The 12,089-nt window shown below is 42.4% G+C and overlaps 1 protein-coding gene across 1 annotated transcript in view; it reads right to left on the bottom strand.

Annotated features, from left to right (window-relative positions):
- LOC308526024 (ALK tyrosine kinase receptor-like) overlaps positions 1–12,089 on the bottom strand; it is a 308,499-nt gene that overhangs the window by 121,297 nt on the left and 175,113 nt on the right. Inside the window, exon 3 of the mRNA XM_081100968.1 lies at positions 11,090–11,254. Within this exon, the coding sequence (XP_080957094.1) occupies positions 11,090–11,254 (165 nt within the window). The remainder of the gene's footprint in view (positions 1–11,089; positions 11,255–12,089) is intronic.

Here is a 12,089-nt window from a genome sequence, read left to right as displayed (position 1 = left end):
TAAAGAGTACAGGAAGAATTAGTGTTATTTGTTCTTTAAATACTTGATAGAATTCACCAGCAAAGACATCTGGGTTTAAATGGTCTTTTCTTTGTGGGACAATTTCAGTTACTAAAATAAGTTAGTTACTTGTTGTTATAGGTCTGATCAAAATTTTATATTTCTTCTCGAGTTAATTCTGGTAATTTATGTCTTTCTAAGAACTGGTCCATTTTACCTAAGTTGTCTAGTTTATTGGCAAAATCATATTTGTAATATATCCTTATAATCATTTAATTTCTTCAGGGTGAGTAGTGATATTATCTGTTTCATTCCTGATTTTGGTAATTTGTTGTGTCTTCTTTCTCTTTTTCTCCATTGGTTAGTCTAATTAAAGGTTTGTCAATTTTGTTGATCTTGCCAAAGAACCAAATTTCAGTTTCATTAGTTCTCACTATTGCGTTTTCTGTTTTCTATTTCAGTGATTTCTTTAATCTTTATTTCTTTCCCTCTGCATGATTTGGGTTTCCAGTAAAGTTTGTTTGCTTCTTAATATGGAAGCTTAAGATTGGATTTGAAACTTTTCTTTTTTTCTACTATAGGGATTTAAAGTTATACATTTCTCTCCAAGCATTTTTAAACTTTTGTCCCATAAGTTCTGGTATATTTTATTTTAATTTTCATGTAAACTATTCTCTAATTTCCCTTGATTTCTTCTTTTATGCATTATTTAATTTCCTAATACTTGTGGATTTTCAAGATTTTTTGCTGTTGTTAACTCCTAATTTATCCCATTGTAGTTGAAGAACACATTTTGTATGAATGCTATTATTGAGACTTGTTTTTAGCCTACCAAAGATCTATCCTGGAGAAAGTTTTCTGTGCACTTAAAATGAATGTGTATCCTACATTCCTTGGGTAGAATGTCCTATATTTTTCAGGTAGGTCCAGTTGGTTGATAGTATTATTCAAGTCTTCTATATAATTCTGTTTTTAGTTCTATTCATTGTTGGGAATGAATAATTGAAATCTCCAACTCTAATTGTTAAATTATCTGTTTCTCCTCTAAGTTATGGCAGTTTTGCTTCATGTGATTTGAGGCTCTATTGTTAGATACATATACATTTATAATTGTTATATCTTCCTGGTGAATCAACTCTTTTATAAATATCAAATGTCTATCTTTTCCTTAGTAATTTATTGTTTTAAATTCCATTTGTCTGATATTAAGGTGGCTACTCCCACTCTCTTATGGTTACTATTTGCATAGTATCTCCTTTGCTATCCTTTTATTTTCAACTTCTTTGAATTGATGGTGTACCTCTTGTAGAAAGCATATGGTTGATCTTGCTTTTTTAAATCTAGTCTGACAATCTCTGTCTTTTGATTGACTGGGCTACTTATATTAATACTAGAGGCCCAGTGCATGAATTCATACATAGGTGGGGGTCCCTCGGCCTGGCCAGTGATCGGGGCCAATTGGTGGGTGGGGGTTGCCTGCCAGGGGGAGGGACCATGGGAGGTTGGCCCCAGCAGCAAGCTAACCAATGGCCGATTCTGCAAGGGATTGGGCTCCCTCCTCCCTCTTATCTGGGTCCAGGGTGCAGGTGAACCAGATTTGGGGCTGTCAGGGTCCCAGCAGCAAGGTCTGGGTCAGTGCGCATCATAGCTACTGGTCGGTTGTAATGGTCATATATATATATATACTAGGGGCCCGGTGCATGAAATTCGTGCACTGGGTGTGGGGGGGAGGGGAAGGGAGAGTGTCCCTCAGCCCAGCCTGCCCCCTCTCACATACTGGGAGCCCTCAGGCGTTGACCCCCATCACCCTCTGATCGCCTGATCGGCCCCTTGCCCAGGCCTGATGCCTCAGCCAGAGGAGTTGACCCTCATCACCCTCCGATCACCAATCACCGGATCGGCCCCTTGACCAGGCCTGAGGCCTCCGGCAGAGGTGTCAGGCCTGGGCAGGGGACCCCCAGCTCCCCGCGGTTGCAGGCTCCGCCCCTGCCCAGGCTTAATGCCTCTGGCCTAGGCGTCCGGCCCAGGCAGCGGGGACCTGCAGTGGCAGCAGGGGGTGCTGCGATCATGGGCTTCGCTTTAGGCCCAGGCAAGGGGCCCCTAGCTCCTGGGACTGCCAGCTTCAACCTTGCCCAGCTCCCATCGCTGGCTCCACCCCTACTTCCTGCTATCACTGGCCAGGGCGGCAAAGGCGCCTGATTCTCCGATCATGGCTGGGGGGCAGGGCAAAGGCGGCCCCAGGGCCGCCTTTGCCCTGCCCCCCAGCTCTTAGCTCCCCCCTGGGTTTCAGATCACTGTCAGTGGCAGAGGGCTTCTTCCTGCTTTCTCTTTCGCCTCCCTGCATTGTGCCTACATATGCAAATTAGCCGCCATCTTGTTGGCAGTTAACTGCCAATCTTAGTTGGCAGTTAATTTGCATATAGCCTTGATTAGCCAATGAAAACGGTATCGCCGTACGCCAATTACCATTTTTCTCTTTTATTAGTGTAGATATATATATATATATATATATATATATATATATATATATATATATAGTGATTTGGTTGGGTTTACATTAGCTTTTTCTGCTATTTATTTTTTACTCTCTTATCTTTTTAAAAAAATATATTTTATTGATTGTTTTTTTTACAGAGAGGAAGGGAGAGGGATAGCGAGCTAGAAACATCAATGAGAGAGAAACATCAATCAGCTGCCTCCTGCACACCCCCTACTGGGGATGTACCCACAACCAAGGTACATGCTCTTGACCGGAATTGAACCTGGGACCTTTCAGTTCGTAGGCCGACACTCTAACCACTGAGCAAAACCAGTCAGGGCCTCTCTTATCTTTTTGGTTCCTCCATTCCTACTTGACTGCCAAGTATTTTTCAGTGTAACATTGAAAAGCTTCTCTTGATTTTTTAAAAACATTTTTGGAGTTATTTTCTTGGTGGTTGCTTTATACTACATGCATCTGAACTTATCACAACCTACTTCAGATTAATACTAACTCAATTCCAGTAAAATATAGAAATTTGGCCCCAATATAGCTCCATTCCATATCCTACCCTTTGTGCTATTATTGTCATATATATTACTTGTATATGTGTCAGCCCAACAATATAGCTTTGTAGGTGCGCATTTATGAAAGACATAATCTTATGTCTTTCAAAGATGTTAAGAAAAGAAATAAGAGAAAACATATTTATTGAGTCTTTTATATTAACCCACATATCTACTATTTCTGGTGTTCTTCAAGGTATCTCCTGGTATGATTTCATTTTAGCCTGAAGGACTTACTTTAATATTTATTGTAAGGCAATTCTGCTAGCAACTTTGGATTCCAATTTTCTCCTCTGAAGATTGTTGTTGATCCTTTTGTTATTGCTGTTTTGTTTTGTTTCTTTCTTAAGTTAGTTTGTTTCTTTGTTTAATAACTTGGCTGAGTTGTATCTGTGAAATCTCTTCTCTGCAGTGTGTGACTGCTAATATCTCTGTTCAGCTCCCCCCCCCCCTTTTTTTAATGTTCTTGTTTTTATTTTTTACTCTGGCTTCCTGTGGGACATCTGTGTGTAGCTTAGTGATCTATTAATATTTAGACAGAGGATGTGCTCAAACACCTTGAACCAGTAAGATTTCTGTCTTTTTTAATCCTCACCCAAGGATATGTTTGTGTGTGTTTTTAAAGTTGATTTTAGAGAGAGGAAAGGAGAGAGGGAGAGGGAGAGAGGGAGAGAGAGAGACATCAATGTGAGAGAGAAACATGGATCAGTTGTCTCAGGTATGCGCCCTGACTAAGGAGTCAAACCCGCAACCGAGGTATGTGCCCTGACTGGGAATTGAACCCGCAACCTTTTGGTGTATGGGATGATGCTTCAAAGAACTGAGCCACCCAGCCAGGGCAAGAGTCTGTCTTTTGCCAATAGGTCTGTATGTGGGTAAGGGAGTGCTGATCCCTTTCATGTCTCCTGTGCAGATACACACAGTCCTAGGGTTAATGAGAAGGTTGTGGGTGGCCTGGACCCTTTCCCATCTCCATTGAGAATACAGATAGTCTCATAGACTATGCCTGCCCTGACCATGAAAGAGACTCAAGCTAGGAAACATGGTATTTTAGGAAGAGTTTGGTATAAAGTAAAGGACTTGGGATTCCATCTTCAAAAACTGAAATTCAAGATCCAGCTCTGCCCCATCCTGGCTTTGTAGACTTGAACCGTGCACTTCTCTCTAAGCTTTCATCTGTGGGCCAAGAATTATTCCATGCATGTCTGCTTCATACAGGAACTCAGGCCAGGTTCTTGGGACATCACAAAGAATGAGAAAGACCAGTTTCCTCTGTCTAAAGGTTACCATGTAGCCTAAGTCAGGGAAGCTAACAATACTCATCTCGCTGTGTTATGGAAACCAGTTGTGATGGTGGATGGAAAAGCTCTTTGCAATCTGCAGCTCTTGCCTCTTTCATTTGGGACAGCGCCCAGGGCCAGCCCCTGACAGCTGACAGCTCACCGCAGGCCCTGTGCATGCGATTTCACAGCCTCCTCGGCCACAGAAACAGCGCTGGCATTGCCGCAGCTTCCTTCCACATGCAGGGAGGGCTCATCCAGTTCCATCGCGTTAGGCGCTCAACTTCCCTAGGCCTCTGCCAGGGTTGCCTTCAGCCCTTACTACCCACAGGAGACAAGCTCTCAGACACAACTGCTTATCTCTAGCCTCAGCTCCTGCTGCTGCTATTTCTGTAATATTTATGATCCACAAAGATGTTTGCTCTGTTCCCAGTGGAGGGGGTAGTCGACAGGTACCTTCACTGGATACCTTCTACAATAATTGCAAGGAATTTTTGTCCAAGGCCCTGTCAGTCATCTGAACCCTGCTTTTTCTAGAAGGGTGCCCCAAAAGCACAACACATTTTCTACAGACTTGGTCAAGACGTGCTGTACTAGTTTCCTATTGCTGCTGTAACAAATTACCAGAAAATTAGTGGATTAAAATAACACAAATGTTTTATCTTATAGTTCTGGAGGTCAGAAGTCTAAAATGGGTTGACGGGGCTACGTTCCTTCTAGGCAAGAGTCTATGGAGAATCTATATTCTTGCCTTTTTTTCCAGATGCTAGAAACTGCCTGCATTTCTTCCCTCATGTCCTCTTTCTCTGTCTTCAATGGCAACAGCTGTTGTGCTGCCGCTGTACATGGCATGGTAACCACCTTGATTTTAGATGTCCCCTGGACCTAGCTTTTAATCTGCAATGTCCTGCATTTGGAAGGGACTTACAGCTGTCAGTCTAATAAAGAAATATATGATCCAAAGAATAAGTAAAATTTTAAAATAGATACAAACTAGCACATAATTAAATGACCTTTGAATCTTTCTCTGGCTCTGCTTCCATCAGCACATCACTCCAACTCTGGCTCTCCAACTTCTCTCTTTCTTGAGCCCCAGTGGTTTCATTGGGCCCATCCAGGCAATCCAGAATAATCTCATCTGCAAAGTCCCCTTTGATATGAAAGGCAACATATGCCCAGGTTCTGAGGATCAGGACTTCTTTGGGCAGTCATCATTTCATCTGCCACACTCGCCCACAACACTGTGCTGTGAGCTCTCTTCAGGCTCCCTAGCCTCCAGGGGCTCACCTGACAAATTCAGCTATGCTAATGGATACAGAGGCCCCTGTGTCTTCCTCCAGGGTGCCACACAGGTTTCTAGAGGCAATGCTTCCATTTGATGTGTGGTCCAAAGAGTGGCCTGAACCATGGGGCTATCAGGCGTGTGCATGTGCGTGTGCGTGTGCATGTGTGTGTGTGTGTGAACCCACTCACATGTAGGTATACTAATCAATGACTGAAGAGGCTACTTTATGAGGGCCAAGTCAATGAGCCAATAAAGCCCAAGGGTAGAATTGGTGGTGAATGATAAGTTTCTAAGGAGGACATACTAGTCAGACCTTCATCACTCCAGTTGCCTATCAACACCCCAAAGGATCAAGGGTCAGAGCATGAAACTGAGAGCCAATTAATCAGCCAACTGCAGCCTCCAGTGACTATGGACATAAAGGGGGCTGTGTCCAGAGAGAAACTCCCCATTGCAAGCTGCACTTCAGCTCAAAATGTGGCCCAGGTTCCAGTTATGCCTGGAATAGAGTCTACTTGAGAGGTATTCAGGGATTCTTTTAAGAATATTGCAAACCCTTGGTGTGGGGGAAGGAATTGAAGGAAGGATGTAAACTGCTGGTAATTAATCTAGACTCCTCTTAACCTGCCTGACATAACTTCCTGAAGGGTTTGAGACTCCACAGCCCCCAGGTACAGGGAGAGAGACACACAGGACTCACATGCCAACCTACATATAGGGAAAGAAAAATCAGCATGTAATTAGTTAAATAGTGGTCCCCAAAATATATGTTCAACTCCAAATCCCTGGTACCTGTGAAGATGACCTTATTAGAAACAGAGCCTTTGAAGATGTAATTAAGGGTCTTCAAATGAGATTATGCTGGATTTAAGATGGGCCCTAAATCTGGTGACATATGTCCCTGTAAGAGACAGATTTGAAACAGAGACACAGAGGAGAACGCCATGTAAAGATGGAGGCAGAAATTGGAGTGATGCATCTACAAGTCAAGGAACACCACAGATGACCTGCAATCACCAGAAGCCAGAAAGGAGGCATGGAATGGGTTCTCCTGCAGAGCATCCAAAAGGTACCAACCCTTCCAACACCTTGATTTTTGGACTGCTGGCTTCCAGAACTGGGAGAGAACAAATTTCTGTTGTTTTAAGCCATCCACCTTATATTAATTTGTTACAGCAGCTACAAGAATCTAACACACAACGGTATAACAGGAGTGGCCCAGAAGGCTTATTTTGGCACTGTGGTGCCCTAGTCATCTATGGCAGCATTGCTAGCATTCCAGAACTCTAGGAAGATGTTTCTCAACCTTTTGAAAATGAAGTCATCTTGGTAAACAGAAGAATCTCAGTAGCAGAGTTCCACCCAGGTCCTCCACCAAAAACAAAACACCCTTGAGAATCAGTGCCCTAAAGAAAGTTGAGTTGATATAGGAAGAGTCAGCCCCTCCTAGCTGAGTCTACTCCCATCCTTCTTGTGTAAGCGTATGAATGAGGGCTTGGGGAGGGGCTACAAATCCATTTTCCACTTTCAAGGTAGGTTCATGAAAGAGATCAAAAGCTTGTCTTTCTGGAGAAGAAAAATATGTTCCTTTGACTACATTCCAAGACACCGGAAGTAGCAGAAATCAAATATACCCCTAGGACTTCTTGAAAAGTCATAGAATGCCTCAACCTGATAATTCCTCAGACTTTATTAATTCATAATATTGTGTTCCATCAAGATCATCACTTTTTATTATCTTGCTGCTCTGAATTGAATACCCCTTATTATTCTCATCTACAGGGGCCATAAATTAAAATTATGTAGAATTTATAATCTTACAGTTCATTATCTATGATTGGTATTCTCTCACTGCTTTTTTCTGGCCCTTCTATATCCCCTGACAAGAAATATGGCAATGGAGTCTAAATACCATCTAACCAATAAATGTTGAGCTAAAAAAACGTTAGTAACTATACTAGCCTAAAGGGCACCCATCACTCCTCCTTATTTCCACTACCAGCATACCTTTCTGCCAAAAAGACAGAGAAAGTGAGATCCTAAAGAGTTGGGAGTTAGAACTGGAATGTAGGTCCTTGTTTTGCCATTGTGCAGATTGGGCATGTCACCCGTCACCTTTGTCTCTTTCTCTGAAGGTCAAGGGACGCTATGATATACACCAGCCTGCTTCATGAGGAACAGCCCTGCTTCAAGGAACAGGTAGTGATATAATTAGTTGACTCAACAAGGAATGTGCGGCCCATTACTGAAAGCTCTGAATGCTTCTCAGTGACATTCCAGAAGTGGCCCTATGACCTGGGAGGCAGGTCTCTTGTTTCTAAGACTGATCAAGGATGTGTGAGCATAGACTCCCCTGTTAGACCCCAGGAAAAATAAACACACGTTTCTAACAGTGGTGAGATCTCTACAAGTTATGTTTGGATATGTTTGTTCACTAAAGATTTTGATGAAGTAGACTGGTGTAGCCAAAGTGGCATTTGTCATGGCTATTCACATCATTGTCTTTAGTGATGTGACATACTACCATGTCTGAAAGAGCAATGATTTTTCAGAGAGATAGAAGTTGGCAAAAATCACTAAAAGAAAATGAATATTCCTATCTTGATTGATTTATCTAATTGGAAAAGGTTCACATTCAGTACATGCCCTGGTTCTTGGGATCCAGTTTTATAAAAACATAAAGGCATTGATAGATTTCCACATTGATAAGTGGCTGTCCTTCCCTCCACTCCTTCCTCCTTTCTTTTTTCTCACAGTGCTCAGTGTAATATGAAGATGACAGAGATCACAAGATAGAGGCTGGAGGAGGAGAAATAGGCAGAGTGGCAATGCATAAACTATTGGCATTGTTTTAAAAATTGTTTAAAAATTTTAAAAGCACCGGATTTCAAAGTTATAAAATCTGACTCCACAACGTTTGTGTACAATGGATACTTACCTCTCTCTCCTGATCTCACTGAATTGTGATCATAATTCAATAAAAACCCTACAGTAATGAAAAATGCAGGTACTGCCAGGACTATTTCTGGAGCTGGGAATTGGGACCCAGAGATATCCCTAGTGGAGGCTGAATGGGAATAAGTCTGAAAAGGGGACTTACATCAAAAGTACAACATATATAACTATGCCTCAGAATCATCGGAGACACTTATAAAAATATAAATTTTCCAGAGTTCCATGGAAATTGAATCTGCAATGAAATACTGTTTTTCATCTACCACATGAACAAAAATGAGAGTCTGACAGTACCAGACACTGGTGAGGGTGTACAGTCCTAGGAAAGAATACTAACACATCACTATTGGGGGGTATAGCTTGGTGCCACCACTTTGGAAAATAGATTAGCATTACTCATTAGAATGGAAGATGCACTCCATGACCCAGCAATCCCATTTCTAGATCTACGCTCTAGGAAAAGTCTTAGACATGCTCATGCATGAAGGCATACAAAAATGCTTACATTAGTGCTGCTGGCAATAGTAAAAACCTGGAAACAATCCAAATGTCTAATGATAGTAGAAGAGATAAATTGTGAGATTTTCATGCCATGGATTAAAAACTAAATGAACCACAGTAACAAGCATCAAAATGTACAAACCACAAAATGACAGTATTATGCCATTTATATAACAGTTTGCAAACCTGGTCCATATGTTGTTTGGGGCTATATACATAAGTGGTAAGGCCATAAACAAAAGCAAACTTATGATGAACACAAAATACAGGGTAGTGTTTACCTCTGAGAAAGGAATATATTTACAAATATTTTTTAAAATGTATTGATTTGAGAGAGAGATTGATTTGTTGGCCTACTTATAGGAAGAGGATTTTTATCTAGGTGGGGGATAGATTGTAAAGGGATGGACAACATTCAAATTCCTACACTTGGTGGGGAGAACACAAGTGTTGATTTTACTGTCATCTTTAATCCATGCATATATGTTATATCTACATTTTTGCACATGCTAAATTTCATAATAAAAATTTAAAAACACACAGATTTCTAAACTCCATCTCAGATCTACTGAATCATAGTCTTGGCTATGGGGTCTGTGCAGTATTTTGTATAACTTTTCCAGAATACTTGGATGCACTATCAAATTAAGAGCCACTCACCTACATACAAACACACACCCACTACAATACACATCAATATCCAGGTGAAAGCAGCTTAAAATATAAATCAAGGTCAGGCAATTTCAAGAGGCATAAAAAAAAGAAAAGGTTAGCCCGGGAGAGTGTGTAGGAAAAAATGGTCTCCCCCCGCAGGGTTCCAGGCTGATGAGGAAGCCTAAGAGCATTAGTTGCCTTTGTGCCACCTCCAAGGACTCCCTAGAGCTTACCTGAGCCCTGTCCGTTAGATTCTGAGTAAGATAATCACCCCCAGAAATGGGCCCAGTGAAGGCTCTTGCCATAACCTTTGCTACAACGAGGAAACACAATGTGGCAGAAGTGTCTATGTCTAAGACCCACCACAACAGACATCTAGGCCTGGACCCACATGTACACGCTGTGTGAGCTTCAGCAAGTCACCTGCTCTCTCTGAGCCCAGCTTTCTCACTTCCTTGTCTCCCTCATAAAACTGGAATCCAGTGAGACAGTGTGGTGAAAAGGCTTTGCAAACTGAAAGTACCATGTCAGTTATTATTTCTTCCTAAAAACCAAATACATAGGCTGTCAATTTTGAGTCAGCAGTTATCTGGGTCCAAGGAATTAGGAGCTCTAAAATTTGCCATAGAGACACCTGAAGGCAGGAGTAGGGCTTAGTGCCTCTACATCTTTCTCTGAAATCGCAGCAAATATTTAACAAGCACCCACTCCTTCTCCAGCGCCTCCCTTTTCCAGTCCATGATAATTCAGAAGGGGATGTGCATAAACAGCTCTGGACTACCAGAAGCACCTTGAATGCTAATACGTAGCCTGAATATTCATTAATGGCTTTGAAACTAACATTTAACCCAGTTACACAATACCTTCCAAATTAGGATTGCCAGATTTAGCAAATAAAAGTGCAGGGCACTGAATTAAATTTACAATTTTTAGTATAATTAGAATAATTTTTAAAGTATATATATGTCCCAAGTATTGCATGAGATATATGAAAAATAATTTGTTCCTCAAATTTAACTGGGTGTCTTGTTTTTATCTGGCAACCCTGTTTCAAATGGACAAACAGATCAGCACTTTCTCCTACATCTTACGTTGGGAAATCTGTATGAAAGAGAGTCATGAAATCCTGTTTCCATTCCTTCGTAAGAGAGTAAATAAAGGGTTGGACTGATCTTAAAATTGTACTTGCACCCCTCCCCCCCCCTCCTTGCATGGCTCAAGAAGACATGGAGAGGCACAGATATTAAAAGCAGGTTTCAAAGGAAATAGAATAGAGCAGGGATGGGGATGCTTTAACTTTTCAAACAGGAATTGACATTTCAGCCATCCTGGCCCACCCAGAACACTTGGCAGTGGCCTCTGCCCTTACCTCTGGGCATCTCCTTGGAATGCTCTGCCTCGGGTCCGTCCAGCAGGTCCATCTGGGAGGCCTCCTCCGAGGGGACACGGCGCCAGGACCAGCTCTGGTTCCCGAGGTCGTGCAGCGGAGGGGAGTACTCCAGCTCACAGGGGAAGTCAAAGCTGCACTCGAGCCCTGCAATGACAGTGACAGCCAATGGTCAGTGGAGCAAACTGTTTCCCAGATATGACCATCCAGCCCTAGAGCCTTACTCCTGCATTCCAGGAAGTTGGCCTTTGTCACACACGCATCTTCACCCTATCCGCAGGTGGTAAGTTGTCAACTTCACAAGTGGCTGGCTCCATGTTGGTGAAAAGGGGGCTAAGAGAGAAAAAGGTGTTCTTTGTTTGACTCAGATTATGGGAGGTGTCCTCAGAGATGGCAGGAAAACTAACAGATGGGACCCTGAGAAGCTCTGCATCCTAGGAGGTTACCTGGTGACATGGAGAGGACTGAGGTCAAATGGGAAGCACCTGACTTTGCAATCAGATAGGTCTGGATCTAAGCCTGGCACTGCCATTGACCAGCTGGTTATTCCAGGAAAGAAAATTAACATCTCTGGCCTCAAATTTCCATACCTATACATGGGGGATGATAATCTCTACTTTGGAAGTTATCTGTAAGAACTAGTGGATATTGCATTACCTATGTACATGAGCCTTGCCCATCACCGAGGCCCAGGAAAAATCCTAGTCAGATCCTGCCCTATCTGAGAAGAGAAAGCCAAAGGGAATGTAAGTCTCACTGACAGCCTTTTTTGCCAGCTCTGTTGTCTACCCTTCAATCCCTCTCCAGAAAAGAGGGCCAAGGCTATGCCAGCTAATCCATGTTATTCTCTCTTGAGGTGGGAATGGGGTCGGTCACTGGGTGAGGAGAAAGAAGGAAGAGGGATGTTTTATGATCTTTTTCTGGGCTTCTTTGGGGGATCATCATCCTTGTGCCCAAATCATTCCATTTTTGCTCTACTTTT

The sequence above is a fragment of the Myotis nattereri genome (genome assembly GCF_964212035.1).
Source record: "Myotis nattereri genome assembly, chromosome: 10".
Lineage (NCBI taxonomy): Eukaryota > Metazoa > Chordata > Mammalia > Chiroptera > Vespertilionidae > Myotis > Myotis nattereri.
Note: the sequence above shows the minus strand (reverse complement) of the source record. Positions and strands in the feature narration are given on the sequence as shown.